The sequence below is a fragment of the Aulonocara sp. 'chitande type north' Nkhata Bay genome, linkage group LG9 (genome assembly GCF_057382095.1).
Source record: "Aulonocara sp. 'chitande type north' Nkhata Bay isolate Kocher_YH1m ecotype deep benthic linkage group LG9, A_spYH_male_GT1.1, whole genome shotgun sequence".
In the NCBI taxonomy this organism is placed as follows: domain Eukaryota; kingdom Metazoa; phylum Chordata; class Actinopteri; order Cichliformes; family Cichlidae; genus Aulonocara; species Aulonocara sp. 'chitande type north' Nkhata Bay.
The window spans coordinates 25,588,630-25,610,664 of record NC_141352.1 but is presented as its reverse complement, the minus strand read 5'-3'; the positions used below and the strand labels follow the sequence as shown (position 1 = coordinate 25,610,664).

The following is a 22,035-nucleotide window of genomic DNA, read 5'->3' as shown; positions in this document are numbered from 1 at the left end:
GACCTTTGTTATCCTATTTTGAAATGTTTCTTTTGTATGTTCACTTTGTAACTGCTGATTTGCTTTGTTCATGTGCGTATGTCACCTTAGCACTTGACATTAGTCTTGTGACTTTGTCCTTTAGAAGAAAATATCATCTTCCTGGTGGAGTTGACAGCTTGGGTATATTCGCTAACAAAGACTGCCTAAGCACACCGACAGGACATGACAGTAGTTTTCAGGGTGACATATTTAAAATGGATTATATCCTGGCTGAGACTTCTGGTCTTTTCATGTGGGTGTCAGGAGATTGGCAGTAGACAGAGTGTGACACTGATTTTAAAAAGAAATAGTCTGCTCAACCTGAAACTCTGACAAAACCAAATTAAAACTTCCCATTTACTGTGATGGAAAATGTAGCCTGGAGTGTTGTTTTCACATTACTTGCAGTGCCTGAAGGGGGGGAATGAACTCTGGTATCTCCAGCTGTAATTATTTTTGAATTATGTGCATATGTAATAGGAATTTTTAGGGGGTTTAGGTAGAACTCAGGAGCACGACAATGCAGACTCACTTTAATCATGACCTAAACCTTCAAATCCTACAGTTTGAATGGGCCACATACCACTGCATTTCACCACATATCCATCCTGACATCACTGTGCCCTATTGAAGACAGATAAATACACACACACAGCAGCTGTAGCTAAGTTTAGCTTCCATCGGGTCACGGTGGAATATTCAGAAACAGTGGTGTAGATTTAACCACCATATGGGAGAATCTGACACTATGTGGGAAAGATTAAAAATACTTTGTAGCTTCAAAAAAAAAAAGGAAAAAAAGGTGTGAGTCTGTTTTTTTTTCTCTTTGTGAGTAGCCCGTGTGCTGAATTTTAAACTGGTGTAACCCTTCCATAAAACAAACACACCAACGCGGACAAATACACACTCACCTCAGAGCGTGAGCCAGCATCTATTCAGAGACAGCAATCATAACTCAGAGCAAAACGTACCCTGCAAGATCTTGTAAAGTGTTCAATAACGTGCTGTTTGCATACTGATGTGCATTTGTTTGTGTATTAGACAAAGAGTGGCACCGCGGAGTATAGCTCAGCATTAATGAGATGACAGTAAACACATTAGTTAACTTGTAGCCTGATGCTTCATTATCTCTCTATTCTTTACGCTCACCATCGCCTCCTATCTCTGCATAAAAATAATATCATGACATCCATCTGTGTGATACTGACAGACTGCAGGTCATAAAAAGGTTAAATGCCTCCCAAAAGGGCACGGATAACTCTAATACCAAAAGCCATGAAGTACTTCTGACACTTGACAAATCTTTGACAGCCTGGCAAAACTTCCGCAGGTTTGATATCTACCTCGCGCCGCATCTGCCGAGTTGTGTCTGTGCTACTATTCCTGTCACCATGAGAGTGCAGATTGGTGGCATGCCCTGGAATCTTGGTCCCAGACTGTAGCAGCTGTATTTACCAATGAGTTCATCCACTGGGTTAGACACTAAAGCCCTGCCAGGCTCCCTCTCGGTCTCTTTGGATGTGGGGTCAGGGTGTTTATCCATGCATCTCCATGCTCGCTGGTTGGTTGGTGTGTATGATTCATGGGTGATACTCCCTCTTGGAAACGGAGAAAAGGGCAGCAGACAAACTCAAAACCAACAGAGCCGGGGTATCAGGGCAAGAGACATGAGGGCTTTGGGATGGTTCATGTTAAAGTGCCAAAAAGGGGGCGGGCTGTAGCATTGTCTGTGTTTGCAGGGGGCCATTATTAACCTCCGCATCATGGTGTCACATGCTCGCTGCTGAAGGCAGAGAAGGACAAACACACAGATGGAGAAAGCTTGCCAAAGGAGACACACTCTTTCCTGCGCCTCTCATTTCCTGCTTCTTGCTCTCCGACTAATATCCAATTCTTTTTACACTTTTTTGGTGCCGGCTTGTCAGCAACCTCTTTTTTTGACTTCACTCTTCAGCTTTTCCTGTGCTTGCTGTGTTTAATGTTTCTTCACCGTTGCTTCCTGGCTCCTTCCTGACAAATCTTTTTCCTTTAACTTGCTTTCACTTTTTTCAAAAGTTTCCTTATCTTCCTTCCATCATTTCCACTCTCTTGTCTGCCGTCTTTTGGATGGATAGCTACTCTGTCCTCTACAGTTCTTCCCACAGAACCGGACTTCTCTCTGGCTTCCAGCGCCTTCGCTCACAGAGGAAGATGTGTGATGTTGTCTTACAGGCTGGCGGCATATCTTTTCCCTGTCATCGCGCCCTTCTAGCCAGCTCCAGTGACTATTTTTGGGCCCTGTTTGGAGAGACTACTGCAGAGAGATTAGCAGGCTCCATTAGCCTCCCTGCGCTAACACCAGAGGGCTTAGATGCCATTCTGGACTTCCTGTATTCAGGTTGGCTCAGCATCTCACCCTCCACACTTCCTGTTGTCCTGGAAACAGGCAGGTACTTGCAGGTGGAAACAGCTGTGGCGATATGCGAGCGTTACATGACTGATGGTTTAAATGCCAAGAACTGCTGTGACTATGCTAACCTGGCTGAGCGCCACGCCCTCTCAAATGCACTTGAGGCTGCCAATCAAACCATTGCCATGGAGATGGGAAGCTTGATACAAGAAAGCAGGGACGAGCTCCTGACGTTGAATATCGAATCACTGTTGGCGGTTCTGGATGCTGATGAGATACCTAGTGTTAAGGAAGTGGAGCTCATAAAGCTGGTTCTGGATTGGCTGGATGATAACGGGCCCCTCCCACTCCTGAAATCAAATCTTTTGTTGAGTCGTTTGCGCTTTGGATTGGTCCCCCCGTCTGACCTCACAAATATCAGCCATGCCCACAGAGCCATGGCCACACCTTTAATAAGGAGCCAGCTGACACGAGCATCCGAGTACCACAGGCTCGGTTCAACTCAGCCCATCAGGCAGAGCCGGCAGACAACGCTTAGAGCATCACCCAATTGCGTGCTTCTTGTGGGTGGCGGGTCCAGCACTGATTGGCCAGAAAAGCAAGTGATGGCGTTCGATCCAAAGAGGAAGAGGTTTTCATCTTTGACTTGTGTTCTTCCGCTGAGACTGAGAAATCCCTGCGTGTGCTCAGTGGGAGGTTTCCTCTTTGTGATTGGAGGAGATGAAGTGAAAGAGGGAGATGAAGATGAGAAAAGGCTTGTTACTGTAGCAACATCCAATCAGGTGTGGCGGTACGATCCTCGCTTTAGTTGCTGGGAGCAGGTGGAGTCCATGCTGGACAGGAGGGCACAGTTCACTTGCTGCGTGGTAGAGGATGTTATTTATGCTTTGGGCGGACGACACACACGACCAGACACCAACACACATGCCTCTGTAGCTTCTGTGGAGTTTTATGATATAGCCACAGGAGCATGGAGGAAAGGGCCACCAATGCCTCAGACACTTTACGGCCACGCCTCTGCTGTGCTTGACAACAGCATCTATGTGTCAGGTGGTGTTCCGGGTAACTATAGTTACACTCAGGATGAAAGCAGGGAGAGCAGCAGAGAGGTCTTCTTCTGGGATCTTAAAGGCAGAGTCTGGGAAAAGAGGGCATCCATGTCCATCGCCAGGTTCAGTCATCGCTTGGCAACTGCTCATGGCTACATCTATGCACTGCTGGGGATGTACGAACCCTTCTGTGATATTGAACGATACCATCCACAGTCAGATCACTGGATGCGACTCAAGCCGCTTCTCACTGGCTCCTTCAACTACGGCATGGTATCCATGTCATCTGGGAATCTTCTGGTTTTCGGAGGGAGAAGGTGGAGTAACGGGCAGGAGGTGGTTGTGAAGAGTGTGCTGGAGTATGATACAAAGAAAGATTGCTGGAGAGAGATCTGCCAGCTTCCCAGACCTCTCACTGGGACTGAGTGTACGCTGCTGCCTCTGCCAGACTAAAGAGCACAAAAAGTGAGAAATGTATTTTACAAGTGCTGAGAGCCAGTTCCTAAAGTGAGAATTTCACTTTGAGTGGGTGTAATATGGTATCAAAATGCTGAGCAGATGCTTTAAAATCAACCACAATGTAGTACATTTTACCCCCATTTTCCCCAGGCTGTTCAAACTCTAGGTTTTGGGTACTAAAACACAGAAATAAGGATATTGCTCATAGTTGAGCAATAGTCTTTGGGGCCTGTGCGGGAAACTAGGTTGGGGGACATGAAATGTTTACTACCACGCAGCCCTTAACAACTTCCTCAGTTGTAATACTTTTATTTTTTAATATTATTTCTGGTCTTTCTGGTCTAGGGAAAAATATCAAACAACTAGTTTTCTCCTACTAACAGCTAGCCTAAGGCGTGTTGTCTACACTTATTTGCATTTGACACATGAAGGTGTACAGCAACAAAGCAGTTTGGTTAGCTTAGCATAAGGCACACAGCCAAACACAGTATATAATTTTTAACACTTTTATGTCTACATTGATTAAAGATGTAGCCTAAGGTTTCATTTAATTCATTTTAAGCTAGCTGTTTTTTCTGTTTCCAGTATTTATGTTAGGCTAGGCTAGGCTAACCTTCTTCAAGATAATCCAAATATTTCTGATCTAGAGTTATATAAAAATCCCAAACAAAGCTCATATCTTTTTCCTTAATAGAAACCCTAAAGGTTTTAAATATTTTGTGTAATAGGTGGATAAAGGCTTTTCTCTGGTTTCATTCTTTAAGAAACCTAGCAACTACTATTTTGTAAGAATTATTTGTAATGTCTGAACGGATACACTCACCAAAGACTTTTTTAGAAACACCTTTCTAATACTGGGTTTGGATTCCTTTTGCCTTCATAACGTTATTCTTCATGCATAGATTCAACAAGGTGTTGGAAACATTCCTCAGAGATTTTGGTCTATATTGACATGATAGCGTCATACAGTTGCTGCATATCTGTTGGGTTCAGGTCCATGATGCTATAATTGACTGATTAGGTATTGCAATAACATAACATTTGAACACTTGAAAAAGTCGCAAGTGAGCGTATAATCTTCATAAACCCCTATTTTTTTATGACAAACAAAAGGCTAATGCTGGTTAGCCATAGCAATGCTAGCTGATGTCCCTATCCCAGCTTTTATGATAAATTATTGTTTACTGCTGCTTAGTTCAACACTTGTAGATTTTCCAGAAAGATATATGAGAAGACCAATAAATATCTGTGTGCGTGTGCGCCCGCGCCCACACGTGCATGCATTTGTGTTTGTGTTAAATATGAAGCTAGTGCCAGTAAAACTAAGCTTATATTAGTTTAACAGAAACTTTAACATAACCTTTAAAAACAAATCTGATATTTAGAGGGGGTTTTTTATTAACCAAAGTGACTGTTTTTTTATTTTATTTACAAATTTATTTTAATTTAATTTATTTATTTATTAGGTTCGGTTCTAATCCTGCTGTCACGTATTTATTTAACATTAAACATTGCACCATAGATTAGAAAACTGATCAGTTACATGCGTAAGCTATTTATGACCAGCAGTATCAAGGGACAGAGTTGGCGGGGAGCACACTGAGTAACCTCTAATGTTTAAGTGTATGAAGTGTAAAGTTTCAGAGCTCTAATATGTGTCTGTCAGTTTAGAAACAAACAGCAACATTAAGTGTATGAAGTGTAAAGTTTCAGAGCTCTAATATGTGTCTGTCAGTTTAGAAACAGCAACACCGAGGGCAAACTGAGCAGTAACACCAATATATTACTGGCCACTTGTGGGGATCAAATCATATAATTAACTATTTCTGTAGCGTTAGACTCACTAATCTTATTTACAGCAGGAGCAATGTTGTGTTTTACTGTATATAATCTATGTTCTTTATAGATCCTTATCATATTGTCTCTGATTGGAATAGCTGGTCAATTTTGTGCAGTCAAATATCAAATGGCCCTTTTATGTGAGCTAACACTAAGAAACCTTGGCTCTGTTGAACTTGGCTATGTTAAACTTCTCAAACCAGAGCTCTTTTTGCCTTCTACAGTGGCTCTCTGAGTGAATGAATATGAATATGAAAATTGTGTTTAAAAGTTAAAAGCAGTTAATCTTAGTTAAGTTTTAATCTTCTGTTAACTAAAAAGTACATCGCACCCAACATCTATCACCTGGCTTATCATTTTACTTTAACTCAACCTCAATAGCAATGCCTAGCATGGGGATATATATATATATATATATAGTCCTGAGTTTCCCCACCACTTATTGGATTCCAAAGCCAAAAGCCAGAGTGGAAAACAGAGAATTTAAAATACAGAATTAAAAATTAAAATGTAACAATTTGTGGATAGATTTCTTTGCTTTATTCCCCAGTGCTGCTGGCTTACCAATAGCCTTGATCTGTAAACTTTAAGTTAATATTATTTTTACAATTTGTAAAATGATTTAGCTGTAAAATTTGATTAATTTGAATGAACACAGGTTGAATAATGAAACTCACATGTTCTCCAGGTGGCATGGTTTTACAGCATAAATAAAAAAACTCTCTCAAAGAGGATGTTTAAGTTCAATTCAATCAATTTTTTTTATACAGCGCCAAATCACAACAACAGTCGCCTCAAGGTGCTTTATATTGTAAGGGAGACCCTACAATAATACATACGGAGAAACCCAACAAGCATATGGCTCCCTATGAGCAAGCACTTTGGCGACAGTGGGAAGGAAAAACTCCCGTTTAACAGAAAGAAACCTCTGGCAGAACCAGACTCAGGGAGGGGCGGCCATCTGCCATGACTGGTTGGGGTGGGGTTTTACTTCCAAACTACTACAAAGTACAGCTAAGTTCATAATTCTTTTTAATGACCACTAGGGATCAACTTTTGTAGTTGTGAAAAAGTTTTCTGTCCTAAAGATTTCATACGAAGCCAGGCATTGACCTGGCTTCTTATACCTGTTTATGTACTCAGTCACCTACTGCATAACTCATTGGGTCCATTTTGTAACAATCAAAAAGAAGAATAAATCAGGGTATGCTCATTGGCTAATGACTTGTGAAATTGTTAGCGAACGAGCCAACATGGCTCGAGGCTTCAAAATGGGATTTCACTAAGCAGTGGAAAATGGGAAAGTGGCTACATCTATGTTTTATGCTGTTTATGTTCTTTGCTATGACCCAACCTCCTTGCTCTAGAGATATTCATAAAATTATTCTAACTAACTCAGTATGAAGAAAAGATTAGCATTTTCAACTAAACATCTCACATATAAACTATACAGGCTGAGCACTGTGGCATTTTCCTTGCAGCTCTTTTGAGCATATGCCAGATTGATTCAGATTACTTTTAGTTCACTGAAAGTTAATTACAGTATGTAAGTATGTAAAAGGGAAGGGTCACCAAATATTCCAAAGAGTGTCACTCCAATGTAATTGTGTGTTAAGAAAAACAAGGGCTAAGCTGTGTGATAAATGGGATTTTTGGGAATAAGCAGAGGAGGTAAACAGATTCAGTGTGAAGAAGGTAACACTCAAACAGATGAGTTTTCAGGATGAGGCCAAGCTGCGGGATGAAATAGAGAAGTAAAAAAGAAAAAAAAAAACCAGCCGATAAGGTGATGAAGGTGAGGGTGACAGTGCTGAAATAACAACAACAGCAAAACTAAGGAGAATATCTTGCAGAATTTGCAGATAGAAATTGTAAAGTGTGCAGCATTGCAGCTTACCTATGAATAATTGAAGTTTTCTATTTGATAGATATAGAAAGAGCAGCAAAACAAGGATGTTGTGTGAGACTCTTTTTTTTGTTTTCTTGTTCCACTTCATCTGCACTGACAGTCAAATGGACAAAGAAGGATGAAGCTGCAGAGTAGAAAAGCATTAGAGAGAAGCATCTGCGTTTCTGGGTAATAGCTTGGTAACTGCTGGAGATCATTACTGATGCACTTTTGCGCTTGTATCTGTTTCCATTTAAGTCTGAATGCACACTGTGCTATCTACAAAAATATTACTTATTTAGAACACCATCTGAGTTAAATGAATGTCTGAAAAAAAGAATAAAAGTGGAAATATGAAATGTTAATTTCAAGCTACCATGCTCTAATGTGTGATTATGACAATATTACATCAGGAAAGTTCTCACTGTCACAGCTGAGACTCAGCTTTTTTTTTCCTTTAATGCTTTTTTGTCACCAAAAAAGGGTAAATTTAGTTGGACAGCCACTCCTGGTGGCTCCAGACCAGCAAGCTGCCAGAACATCAGCTTTTATTGAACTTTTTACAGTTGCTGACGATTAATTAATTAGATCTGATCAGCAGCACCTGGTTGTTATTTATCTTCTTAAGAGTAATCAAGTTAATGCAGCCTAACAGTGCACCACATACTGTGTAGCTAAGCTAAATATAAGCAATTTTAGCCACATTTATTTGGTAGGTACTTTAGATAAATCGATTAGATAAATTAGATACATAGATTAGATAAATCTATGTAGATAGCTACAGAGATTTAAATTCCTAAATGACATAAAGAAACCAAGTACCAATTTGTACTTTACTGAAGTATTTTTATTTTCCCAACATGTCAGAGGGAAATGTATTTTTTCCACTAGGTCCACAGCTTCTATTTGTAGTAGCTACCATTTAATTTATAGAAAGATTTTTTTGTTGAGATTTAGACATAAGTCTCTTGCATCAGGAAGGCATTCAGCATAAACGTGTGCCAAATCAAAACATGTAGATCTATCCACTGTGGCAACCCATTGTGAATAAAGAGGATGGGCTGTGGGGACTCCAGCCTTCATATGACCTTGAATCGGATAAGAGTCTAAGAAAATAGATGTTGTGTGATTTTTTTCATCCAATAAAAAAAACCTTTGGAAAGAACAAAAAAGTTGATTCCAACAATTCTGAAATGTAAATCTTGTCCTGACATTGTAAAAAGCAATCTTTAGATCTCTGACAGTTTTTCACAGGAAAATGTCCAAAAAGCTCCTTCTTTCTTTTCCTGTCAGTCATTTCAGATTCTCAGATTTATTCGGATGAGGACCAGTAAACTTAGCTTCTTAAATTAAAATAAAACAAGCTAACATATGCTGTTTGCAAATTGATCAGTCACATATGCTGCTCAAAGAAGTTAAGGTACCACACGATTATCACAGTATAACACAAAGTGAGTCAGGTACTCTTCAGGGAACTCAATCTGTCCATTTAGGAAGCATACATTTTTGGAGCAAATGAAAGTGACAGAGAGGCAACAACAAGGCAACGCCAAAAAAGGGAAAGGTTTTGCAGGTGGTGGCCACAGACCAGCTCTCTCCTTATCCTGCCTCACTGATTTTCCTCTAGTTTTGCTTTTTGCCAGCGTCCTAATCGCTGGAGCGGTAACTGCAGTCTTCAGGTTACACAGATAGTCCAGCTCGTCAAGCCATCACAAAAATATTTGCTTTATGTCCATGGACAGTGTCATATAACATTGTATTGCAGGTAGGATGTGGACCCAGACTACAGGACACTGGAGACAGTGCATGAACACAGCTTTAATGCTGAAGATTTTTCAAAAATGCACAAATACAAAAACAAGGCAGGGCTGGAACCAGGAACAAAAACAATAGGAGTCTAGGGGAAACCACAGAACAAGGGTGCACACAGCCTAGAGGCAGGGAACAAGGGAAGACCTCAGACAATAAATATACACCAGGTAATGAGGGAAGAGGAAATAGGTGGGAGCACAACTTGAAGTAATCACAGAAGACAAGACAAGGGAAGCAGAACCAAATATACAGCACGAGAGACTGGAGACCATCAAAATAAAACAGGAAACACCTAACACTGAGGCAAAACTGACACAGATAAAAAAACACGGAGACACGACTAAACAAGGGAGGCAAGAATACACAGGAACTCAAGGAAAGAAATATGAACCAAACTGAAACAGAACTAGATATGAACCAAAACATGAGGGAACTGTGCACATGCTACTGTGCAAAACTGAAATGGCCGACCAAACCACAGAACACAAAACCCTGAGTCTAACAGTTTAGAGGATATCAGGAGATGGGGTGTTACATGAGGAGAGCTGGACAGGGCCATCGAGCCAGCAGCAGCATCAATATCTGCTCGAGTGTGTGAGGAAAAACAGGAGCACTGCCAGAGCCCTACAAAGTAACCTCCAACAGGCTGCTCGTGTGCATGTTTCTGACTAAACTATCAGATAACAAGTGAGGATTTGAGAATACTTCTGGCTACCAAAGGAAAGCCAGACAGCTTGATATCCCTGGAGTTTAACTAACTTATTATACTGTAATAATAAGCTGTTTTATTTATGTATGTATTTGTGCAGTGTAATATGTAGAATAAATTAAATTTGTCACAGGGGAAATTTATTGCAGAAAGTCCTTGTTACTTTTACATTCATTGGTACTTTTTTATTTGTGGTACTTTTACGTATATAGCATTTTAAAAAGCTGAATTTATGATATCAATACGGACTAATTTTCACAGAACAGACCACAAAAAACACTTTCAGCGAAATGACCAACATTTTATTGATCCATCCTCATCTTTCAAGAGAGCATATAGAATGATTACATAAATAAATACAGTTTTTTTTTTAATTAACCATAATTTATAGATCGAACATTAAACAATCTTTACTCGACGACAGTCTGTCCAAAAAGAAAAAAAAAACTGAACTAGAATTAGAGACTATCTTCCAAGACACTTAGTTTGCGCTCTATAAATAGAGATCTACTGTATGTAAAGATTTCAAACACAAAAACAGGAAAAAGAATACTGTTTTCATCTATAACAAAGACATGCTACTACAACCAACCACGGGCAGCAGCAGAGAAAGAGCATTCAGTCTATGTGCTTATTATTGTGTGTAGTTGTGTGTGTGTTTATATGTATTTATGATTGCTTTCATAGTTTTGTGCATTGACTTTGAGTATTAAGTCTTTTGGCAACAGCATAGCCTACAAATAACAAACTAATATATTTTTATTAGATTCATATTTCAGTTCCTATGCAAATATGGCCTCATATTCTCTATGCGACATGCAGGATACAGAGAGCCAAATGGTCTCCAAGGAAAAATCCACCCTTAGAAACTTTTGCATTCTTTTAAGTACTATAAATCTGCGATATTCAGAAAATCTTTCTGTGCTAAAAATGTCTCTTTGCTTTTTTTTGTTTTGGTTTAAATATTTTTGGAGGCTTTTGGGGCGAAACAGAGTAACTTTCCAGAGTTCATACACCTGTATTACTAGGAGTGTGGATGCCATATAAGGCACTGAAAACCAAATGAAAATAACGTCCATGTCTGGAAGTAGCAGTTGCCTAAAAACTAGATAGAAATGCGCTTTTATTTAAAGTTACATTTGTGCAAATTCAAAAATCTACAATAAGATTTGGGTAGATCTATAAAATTTCATATATCAATGATATTTCGGCTTAGAGAATTGTAGTGTACTTTTTTGTAAATTTCATGTATATAATGCGTCATGTATTAAAAAATGTAAAAAAAAAAAAAAGTTTTGTGCTGAAAAAATATCAACAAAATTTGACACAAGGCTAGGCTATACTTGTGTAATACCACTTTGTACCACAAGATGATGCAGTGAGTCAATGTGACCTTCATTTAACGAGGCAAGTTATAAAGACTCTTATTTATGCTGCAGTCTCAGTAGGTAAATCAATAGCTGGACATTGTAACAACACCAAAATTATTAAGACTGTGTGACACAAACTTGTGAAATGAAGTTCATTGGCATTTTATTGTCTTTGAAATGGTTGCTTCAGGGATGGGGAACTAATCTGCAACCATTTGCATTAGGTTTCTGTACTCAAAGCAACCTTAGTGAGTAAAGACGGAAACAAAATAATAATAAGATGGAGTCAGTCCGTTGAATGGTGAGAAGTTGGCAAATATATTAGATCTGTGATAATATGGTCGAGGGTATTGCACGCTCAAGTTTCGTAACTACTTACAATCAGCCTCTGACAGAAAAAAAACCTTACCAGGCACCCACCAAATTTTCCTAGCTGCATAGAGGTTGTTAATCTATCTTTACTCTAGTGTGACTGAGCCAATACAAAGGTGGCCTACAAAAGGCAAAATATTTCCACATGTCCAATGGAAAAATGTCCCCTTGTGTTGATGAAAGTTTCACTTAAGGGTAATATCAAAGAGGTACATCTGAAGTAAAAGCTTTTATCTGGTATTATGTACAAATACACTGCATAAGAAAAACCAAAACTCTAGTGCTGGAGACAGCATGTTTCTATGGCTTTCATCCATCAGTTCACTGCATTGTTTCAATATTGATAGCTCTTAAAAATTTTGAGGCGATTTCTTCAATTTTGGCACCTGAACGCAAGGATAAACTGATTGGATTTTAGTGCTCTAGGGTTGAAACACACTTTTGTCAATAACCTGACAAAATTTCATATATCCAAAATGTTAAATTAATGTTAAGACAGACATGGAAGCAACTTGACTGGGTAATGGAGGGAGTAATCCTAATTTGACTTGCCCAAATTGTGGAAGATATGAAAAGTTGGATTTATTTACATGAAAAGAAAATCATAGCAAACAGAACCTGTGGGCTGAATCTGCCAATCATTGGTGAATTTCTTGCATCAGTTCTTCCCATAATCACTGATGTCAATGGTTCAAACTATGGGTCCAGTAATTTTGTGTTGACTGGTGCCATTTTTGGGTAGGAAACCAGTTCTAGATTGGGAGCTGGCAACTGCACATAGGTGGAACAGAACTGTACTTCTTTTACTATACTATATATAAACATTCATATCTGCAAAAGCTAAAAAGAATATTCATCAGTGAGAAGCTCTCTCAGATTTAGGAAGCTCCATCTATAGTTAGACCAAGTTTCTAATTTTCAGTGCAATAATAATTATAATGCAAGACAAAACCTTTTATCATCATTGCAAGAAATGTTAAGTAAAGCCATGTAACATTATATTTTCCTCTTTCTGTGGATGGCACCTAGTATTTGTTTACATGTCATTAAAATGCAGCTTTCAATATGTATACAAAGTAAACGAAACATTAGACATTTCTAGTAGCTGTTTTTGTTTTGCAATTAATAAAAGTATCATTAAAAGATCCTATTTTATTTACTATTGTGTAAAAATTTTAAAAGAAACTTGAAAACTCCCTTGATCATTGCAAGCTTTTATTCTCGAAGCAACAAGAATAACTGTTGTTCTCTATTTATGCCTGTATATGTCTGTACAACAGATTTAACTGCATGTAGTGTTCTATTTTTCCAAATGTAAAAACCACACTGCTTTAATGTGCATATGCGAAGTTATAAAGCAGTAAATGGCAGTTTCTGAAAGACATACTGTGTTTTTGGAGTGTGAACTGAAGTTCAATAATAAAGCAACAGCAGATAATGGGCTCCTAACTACACCATGTGATGCCTGATGCATTGCTAGAAAAGCATTTGAGGGTGGATTTTTCCTTCAAATGGGTCCTATTCCAGGAGGAGTGTGCATGCTTCAGGTCCAGCCCAGCACAGTACACGAATCTACCAAACCAGCACAAACAAAAGTCTCTAAAACTAGATAGAAACTGAGACTAGTGTTTTGTTTTGTTTTTTTAAAAAAAGACCTTTGCTTATTGTTGTCTACTGTAGCACTCACTGTACAGTAAATATCATCATAGACATCAAGTATAAGGCTTGAAAGAATACAACGTATGTGGCTATTAGAGCGTCTATGAGACACTGTGCAGTCACAGTATGAAAATGGCACAATAAGCAAGATGGAGAAAGATACAACTCTGTAATCCCACTGGATGAGAAGTCTGTATGAAGATGATGAAGATCCTTCTTTATATGGTTTTCCATGGAGAGTATTTTAGGTACGCAGCACAAAAGCTAACATATAATACTCAAGAATCAGTGTCAGTGTCCACCCTCGAGCCATCTGGAGTGGCATGACCAATCAGCTCGAAGACTGATGTGACACGAGGGTCTTCGCAAAAACACGTCATGTTGCACTTGTCACACGGCGGCTGCTCAAAGCGCATCTCTACTCTCGCCTCTCGACTCAGTTCGTCACTAAGATTTCTCCGATCGCAGCTCTGATGCCTCAAAGCATCAACTGCAATTTGTTCAACTCAATCCAAAATCAGCTGATGAGAGCAATTTAAGCGTGTGTGTTGCTTTTGCTTTTCGCGTCAGACGTGCGTCTCAATGTAGGAGTGCGTGTGAGAGAGCGACGGGGTGAGGGGCGGGCCAGGATCTGAGTCGGCGGCCGAGTTCGGCTCCTGAGTGAACAGCTCCTGATAGGCTCTCTTCCACTCCTGGAACTCTGCCGACGACAGCTGGGGTTTGGCCAGCAGCCTGTCAATCAGCGCTAGTTCCCCCTCCCTGTCCTATGGGGGATGCAGAAACAGAGGAGGGGCGGGTCACTTTTCAAAATATCGCTCTTCTTTAAGACGCAGACACACGGAAAGCAAGACACACACTTAATGGGGATACACTAAGATTTGGGGAGATTTGACATGTGATCACCTTGCATAGAACACTTAAAAAACAACTGTTTTCATCCGTCATTGTTCTACTGAATATATTCACTACCTTCCATGTGTATTCACAATGAATGCATGGGCTACTTTTGAAGTAATTCAGTGTATATAATTTGGTAAATTTCAGTATCGCATTTTGAAACACCTTTAAATTACTACTTAGTTCATCATTCAGCACATTATCTACTATTAACTAATCCACTCGTAGGACATTTATTAAAACCTATTTAAATTAATATTTAATATTCTTGGGCAGTATGCAGTATATTAAGGCACTAAATACACTATTGTTAATATATACTGATGCAGTAATGCATTTTAATTCCACAATAGTAATAACTTTTGCATGATGATTACCACAAAAACTTTTATAGAAGAACGATGTAAGCATGTCAAAGTGTTGACGTTTCTCTGAGTTAGGACTAAAAGAAGCATCAAAATAAACACAGCTACCAATAGTAAAAGTACGAATTGTGAATAAAAAAATACTATACTGTTCAACTTCAGCTAGAATAGCCTAGTGTTTGATATTATCATTAGATACTGCTTGATAACTGATATGACTATATCATGAATTACTATGATTAAAATGATAATTTTTAAGATGATTATTACTATTATTAGCAGTAACAGTAGTAGTAAGAGTCAAAATATAATACTTGGCTAAATGTAGTTTCCAAGTGTTGTAACAGACCCACTTTTGCTACTATTTTAAGAAGTAAAAAGGTCTTATTGAAAAAAAAAAAAAGATTGTAAGCATTTATAAAAATGTATTATTTATTTTATTTATATTAAAAACCTATTAAATTCATATTTAAAACTGGGTTTGTTTTTTGAAAAGTCACCTTTTTCCTATCATAATACATCAGAAAACTAAAAATGTTTCTGTTTGACAAGTTACATTCTTCAGATGCTAATAAATGAAATAATGTTTTTTAACTTTTTTTTAAAGCAATGATCTAATTGTGCGATTCTAATTGTAGATGTCTAATATTTGTATTAGCCCCTTTAAAAACGAGTTCCTCTTTGTTTGATAAAAGTTAAACACATTCACTGGATCTTTCTTTCTTTATAACTTATCTAAGCCTCTTTGTTCAAGTGACAGTTAATGAATTTGAAATGCATCAGCAGTTACAAACATTTTTGTGACAGCACTGTCAACTTTCTTTTCTAAATTACATGGGAAATCATTGTTAATAAATTGTGTATAATTGAAAGGCAACGATGATATGTTGCTATATGACAGCGGTATCGTGATGGTGAAATATACATTGCTTCAGTTAATGTTCAGTCAGTAGTAGATTATTTCTAATTTAGCACTTCATGATCTTCGACTTTGTGCTGAAGCTGTTATTAAACACAACACACGAATCTCTTCTCTTGTTATTCCTTCTGCCATCACATTCTCATTCAAATGTATCATGTTGTTTTGGTCCAATTTTAATGTGCAGAAACACACAAAGAAAATATGAAATCCTTTGTTGTTTCCACAGCAACCACTGCAGATATGTTGATGCTGCCTGAACGCACAAATCCAACCTGATCCCTTGTAAATAGCAATTAAAATGTAGCCTCTACTAGGGTCACTGTGGTGTCTTCTGAAGATTATTTGTGAAACTTTTCATCCATGCTCCCCCCAAAGCTTGGTATATACCTTTAAAAGACGCGAGACAAGCAAACAAACACATAAGCTTCCCCACCCAACCAGACAAAAAAAACCTGATGTACCTGCAAGCAATAAAGCCTCCATGCCCTCACTTGCCATCCCGCCCCCATACACGGAGGAAGCAACAAAGAAACAAACTCTAGAGACATAAAAAAACAGCAAAAGAGCCACCCAGCCTGGGAGCATCACTGCTGCTCAGACAGCATGAAGCAACAGACGGCTGCTTGACATCTGAGGACTCTGAGGAGACACACTGTGACAGATAACGCCACTAAAACTAACAAGACAGACATCTTCCAGCACATGAGCGGTGTTTATGTGTGCATCACAGTCAGAAATTATCATAAATATACAATTATGAAATAAATCCTCATGGAGAGAGCCATTCTTCTGTCTTATCATAGCTTTAACAAATGTTTTATTTTTGAACAGATGAGAAAAAGTGTTTCTATTTTACAAGCAGCACGTTTTGCCTTGAGGTCAATAGCCTTTGCACAATTTCTGAAGTAAACCATTATTTCAAGAAATCTTACAGTTCAAAAGGTTTGTGAAGAAGGAATGGGGAGGAGGCAGTTTCTGATAAGATTTTAGAGGAGTATGACCTGTAAGATTAATAATATGAGGTGAAATACAGTGTTGCATTTCACAAAAATTGAATTCTATGGAAGGAAAATAAAGTTCAACAAAACTGACCTTTTGCTAAGCTCCAGACTCAAAAGTGTCTGTTCCTATATGCCTTTATTGTTTGTGTGAGTACCTACTGGCAGCAACTTCTCTTACTGAGGTCCATTTCGTTGTTTTTAGTAAGCAAACGTCTGTTCCCGAGAGCAATTCTGTTAACCATCGTGTTGTGTCCTAGTCAAACGTTTTACAGATTTCACAGAAGAGCTGAAAATAAAGCCAATGCAGAAATGCCTCAAAGCTGCAGCTTCTCAAAAGGCCCTTTGAGGCCGCCTCCAATACTGATTCAATCTCCATAGATTCTCAAAATATCCAAATTTACAGCACAAATAAAGATGTTTGGAAAAATGGATTTTGTGTTTTTAGCATGCAAACTGTATCCTTCTTTAAACTCGGTTAAAGGTTAAACTTATGGATCATTAAGGGTGTGGCCGCTTTGAGTTTAAGGTTATGAGTCTCTACTGAAAGACACTGTAAGGAGTCGTCTGTACACCTGTTTTGGCAGATATAGTTTGGTTTGAGGCTGTTCACCAAAATTAACATCTCATTGGCTAACAGTTGCATACCGAGCCAGCAAACACAGATGACAGGATTTCTATACAATTTTGCTTTTAACTTCTGTCGTAAAATACTTTTTTTTTATTGCATTACTTTTCTCCAGCAAATATTTTATCTAGAGAAGGGGTCTCGAACTCCAGTCCTCGAGGGCTGGTATCCTGAAACCTTTCCATGTTTCTCTTTTCCAACACACCTGAATAAAATTAGTAGGTCACTAGCAAGAGTATAGAACTTGACTGCATGTTGAAGTGGCAAACACTAATCCTACTCAAGTAAATTTAAGTCAATGTTAAGTGTTTGGAAAAATTTACTCCTAAAAGTACTTTTATTGCACCATGTTCATTCACTCACGAGCTGCTGTAACATGAATCAAATGGCTGAATTGCCACCTAAGTTCTATCCAGTTGTTAAGTGATGACGTGGCGAATCCTACTTCCGGGCCTAAAGTAGTCTGCGTTTAATATGGCTTTTGTGTTGTTAACATGTTTAATGTTATGTATTTTCTTCTATTTAATCTCAAAAAGCTCCTAAAACAGTCAGTGATCACTGTTGACCTCCCTCAGCTTTTATTACCGCTAATCATTTATTTAAACTCAGTTTTTAAAACCTTAGGATGTAACCCCAGCCCAGCCCAGCCCATGCAGCAGTATATGAATGACTAACCTCGTATTGTGGATGGATTATCTCAGTTGTTCTCCTGGCTGAAGTTTGGTCCTTTTACACCATCCTGCCATGCGATTACATTTGTTCCTGACCACCGAGAACACTCACGGTAACTTTTATCGAGTGGAAAAAAAGTTAGCTTGTTTATATGCTATGCTAACATAGCTGTGTCGCTAGCGGTCACGTAGCACATCATTATATACCAGCTAGCCAAACTTCAGTAAGCCTACAAACGTCACTGCTGTTTAGTTCTCTGTCTACATTTATGTTGGAAGTGATAACAGAGCTGTACGTTTTAATTTGTTTCCAAAACCCCCAGTCAGGACATGCTATATTGTATTTAGATAGAAGCTAGCGAGCTAACTTCCTGCTAACTTCTAACTCCGTTAAATGTCATAAATTCCGTTTTCATGGATGCCTGGATGTTAAACTCAATCGTTACACCTGGTAGAGCAGAACGCTGATCATTTTATTATAGATGAAAGACTTTAGACAGTTTTTCAACTCTCAGTAATGCCATAGTGATCGTTTGATATATGGACCTGTAGCGGAGTTTAGGCCCAGACACGGCTAGTGACGTCAGACTGAACAACCGGATAGAGTCTTGCTAATGTCCTACTAATTGTGTTCAGGTGTGTTGCAACTGGGACACATGGAAAGGACACCGGACCTCGAGGACTGGAGTTCGAGACCAGTATCCCACACACATACTGTCAGTATCAGCAGTACACTGCAATAGCAATTAATTTTGTACAAGTGAAAATAAATGCACCACAAACATCAAAAACAACTTTAACTGAAATGTTAGTTTTTTTTATTTCTTCAAATGTGGTAAACGTCTTGCTTATAAAATGTTTGTACGCTGGTTTGTTTTTTATAGTATTTCAAATGGCCAGAAATGCATCACACAAACCCGGTGTCTACATCTGTACAAACATCGACAAGAGTTTGGGTGAGAGGTTAGGGAAAGGTCAGTCGTCTCGTCAGAAATTAAAATCCTCCTGTGCCTCTGTAAGTGTGCATGTGTTTGGCGTGCCCCCGTGCTCGTCTTGCGCATGTGTCTATATGAATGAGAGTGAGGACCAACCTTCAACGTGGAGGTCAGTATGCGGAGGCGGTGCAGGCGCTCGTTGAGATGAGGGTCAGCGGCCCTTCGGAGAAATGACTGCCTGAACTCTGACTGACCTTTGGACTCCGACCCCCGACCCAGAGGACAGACCCCACCCTGCTCGCACGCACGAAACAGGTCGCCCAGCGAGGCACCTTCACTGCCACCTTCAGAGCAGTCAGAGGGGAAACAGAGACCCGCACATTTAATGTTGAGTTGAACTCTTTGCTTCACATCTGTTACAGGATTAGAAGCTAAAAGGCCGGGGAGCGCCTTAAGTTATATCTCAGATCAACCACTGGAGGACAGCAGCACACCTCGACACATCTACGACATTGTGTAATGATTTGTATTAGTCACAGCAGGATTATTAATGAGGAGAAAATCCTGTCAGCCTCAGGGACACCCTCATCACTTTGGCAGTTTTATTTCCTTGCTCACATTATAATTGATTGTTCAATCCATTCCCTAACAAATGCAACATATATCATGCTATTACATAAATCAGTCTTATTTACTCTTGCAGTCCTTTCTTTTCATATGCTGCTTGCCTCACCTTGGCAACAGGAGCACCGTGGTGTCATTAGCCTCATTAGATCAATGTATGACTGCAGTGTGCTCTGCTTCAAGCTGATGATGATTTAAATGGATATGTCTGTGCCTGAGAGCAGTTTTTATATATGGCACATGTGCTGACATCTTCACCTTAAAAAGAAATTTCCTTTTTCCCCCTCCCCCTCAGTCTCTAGTGGCTGTCATTCACAGCGAGACACATTTTTGCGCTCTGCTGTTACCCAAAAAATGCATCACTGAGAGCAGCACCAGCTTCTTCTACTGAGTTAATCCCCAACATAAAATATTTTGTCCTTCAGTGAAATCGAGAAGGTCAAACATGCAATTATTTTTTTCCAGATTTGATCATTCCAGCTCGTTGTGTCAGTGGCTACAACTAGCTCAGAATTAGCTGTCATTGTATGAAACACCCGAGCCCCCGTTATTATGGAGCAATATTAAGTACTTGGAAGTATTTTCCCTCATTGAGCTCTTGCAGTGAAAATAGCGTGCAGCACATAGCAATTCAACAAATGTCATGAAAACCAGACTGTATATAAAAGCTAGACATAGTCATCGTGGCATCACCCATTGGTTTTGGACTACAGAAAACCTCAATCTTGGTGTTTTTGCTCCCACAAGTTACTGAATTTGAAAGCCCTAAGTTATAAGCTAAGGGTAGTGAGCATGTGTAGCAATCTGCATCCAAAAACCACACAGGTACAAAGCATAGACACGGATACTGGTGCTTAGAAACCGATAATTGGTGCTTAGTAACAGACTGATAAAATACTAGAATTTCACTTAGAATGAACTGTAACTCACAGCAGGCCATATCATTTTTGGCATTTAATTCAATTAAATGGCTCTAAAAGGTTAAAACACAGCTTTGGGCCAGCCTCAAGTGGTCAAGAGAGGAACTGCAGTTCTGCAGTGGGGAATTTTGCATTGGCTTTAGTTTTCATCCACAGACGTGGCTGCTTGCAGTCTCATAGCAACATAATGAAATTCTGTTGTTAAAAGAAGTTTTCAAAGTTTGAATTGTGAGGCTTTTTTCTTGCTTTCAGACAAAGCAGCAACCTCACTAATGGCCCTTAAAGAAGACCATGTAGCTTGGGAACGGCTGGTTTAAACCATTTGTGCAATCCTTTAGGAGAGCTCATTATTCTCCCCTATATAACATTTCATATGTTTCTCTGTTATTTGAATTTATTTTTTTCTAATGCAACACTGCTTGTTTGGTAGCTAGTTTTAACTGTTAAATTGCATCAATGTTCAGATGTTGTGGCTGGTTCATAGTCTGATTTAAAGTATTTTCGCTTTATTTTTATTGCCTAAAATCTCTGTGTACTGTATAATGAATGCTGCTTTTGTCTTTACTGTAGTGTTTATTTGGTGTTAAAACATAGTGAATAAAAATAATGCTTCCGGATTAGCTTTAAGCTCTCTGTGCCCTTGTAAGCATTTCACACCAAAAGCCTGATCCAGCATGAACTCACCGTTGTGTGTTTGCTGTTCTTCTTTTGCAGGCGGTGCGAGGAGCGTGTGGAGGTTGCTGTCTCGTGGCAGTGTGAAGCTGCGGGGTTTCCCTCCCTGGGTTGCCATAGGAATCAGCCTCTGCATTGCCATGGGCAACGGGACATTCCTCGGAGCAGGAAGAGTGTAAACGGCTCCGGCCATCATTGAGCCACCACCTGGCTCAGCAAAGACGGCGTCCTCTGCAATGAAAAGAAAAGAAAATTGATTTGCTGTTATTTGAGTCATGAATGCAACATGACTCATTTCTTTAAAAGAACACTCTGTTCAATACAGTAACATTTATTTTAAATATATTCTGACTGAATCAGAGACACATTGCTATTCCAGCTTTAAAGCCACTGTCCACATTGGAGCATCAGAAAGAACACTTAACACATACATTACTATTAAACACAAGATCATATATAAAACACACAAGCTTCAAGCTGCATCAGCAGCTGCACAAAATATTTGACAAATATCATTGCAGGCAGGGGTCAAAGTTGATTTTAATGAGGGAGAGCTGAAGCTGATGATCACAGATGATAGCAGACAGTTTTCATGGGGGCGCTTTCTTGAGCAGAGAGTAGTTCCTGTCAAAACACTAGAAATTCTGCTCTGTGTATGGACCTTTCAAAATTTTAATGGCACACTTTCTGGAAAAGCTTTCTTGTTCTTGGTATTAATAAAATAACAATCTAAGATATAGCAAATTAAAAAAAAAAACACTTTTTTTGCAGTTCTGTTACTTTTAGTGAAGCAACCATTTTGTTAAATTTGATGGGGTAAAAGTACAAAGGTATAA

General features: G+C 39.0%; 2 protein-coding genes and 1 long non-coding RNA gene across 4 annotated transcripts in view; 2 read left to right on the top strand and 1 right to left on the bottom strand.

Annotated features, from left to right (window-relative positions):
• The first annotated feature begins 1,764 nt into the window (after positions 1-1,764).
• Positions 1,765-13,351, top strand: klhl34 (kelch-like family member 34). Its single transcript, XM_086306722.1, has one exon. The coding sequence runs from the start codon at positions 2,128-2,130 to the stop codon at positions 3,910-3,912; it is 1,785 nt and encodes a 594-aa protein (XP_086162848.1). The 5' UTR covers positions 1,765-2,127; the 3' UTR covers positions 3,913-13,351.
• Positions 10,179-22,035, bottom strand: part of cnksr2a (connector enhancer of kinase suppressor of Ras 2a) — an 89,548-nt gene continuing 77,691 nt past the window's right edge. The window contains exons 22-24 of one of the 2 annotated variants that reach the window (XM_086306720.1): positions 21,212-21,430; positions 19,140-19,327; positions 10,179-14,331 (exon numbers count right to left, since the gene is read on the bottom strand). In XM_086306720.1, the coding sequence (XP_086162846.1) occupies positions 14,134-14,331; positions 19,140-19,327; positions 21,212-21,430 (605 nt within the window). In that variant the 3' untranslated portion in view covers positions 10,179-14,133. The remainder of the gene's footprint in view (positions 14,332-19,139; positions 19,328-21,211; positions 21,431-22,035) is intronic. The other variant, XM_086306721.1, reaches the window with a different exon arrangement.
• On the top strand, positions 18,046-22,011 carry LOC147322244 (uncharacterized). The gene is made up of 3 exons (XR_015131069.1): positions 18,046-18,161; positions 18,685-18,764; positions 21,242-22,011. It is a non-coding gene; the product is annotated as an uncharacterized LOC147322244 (long non-coding RNA).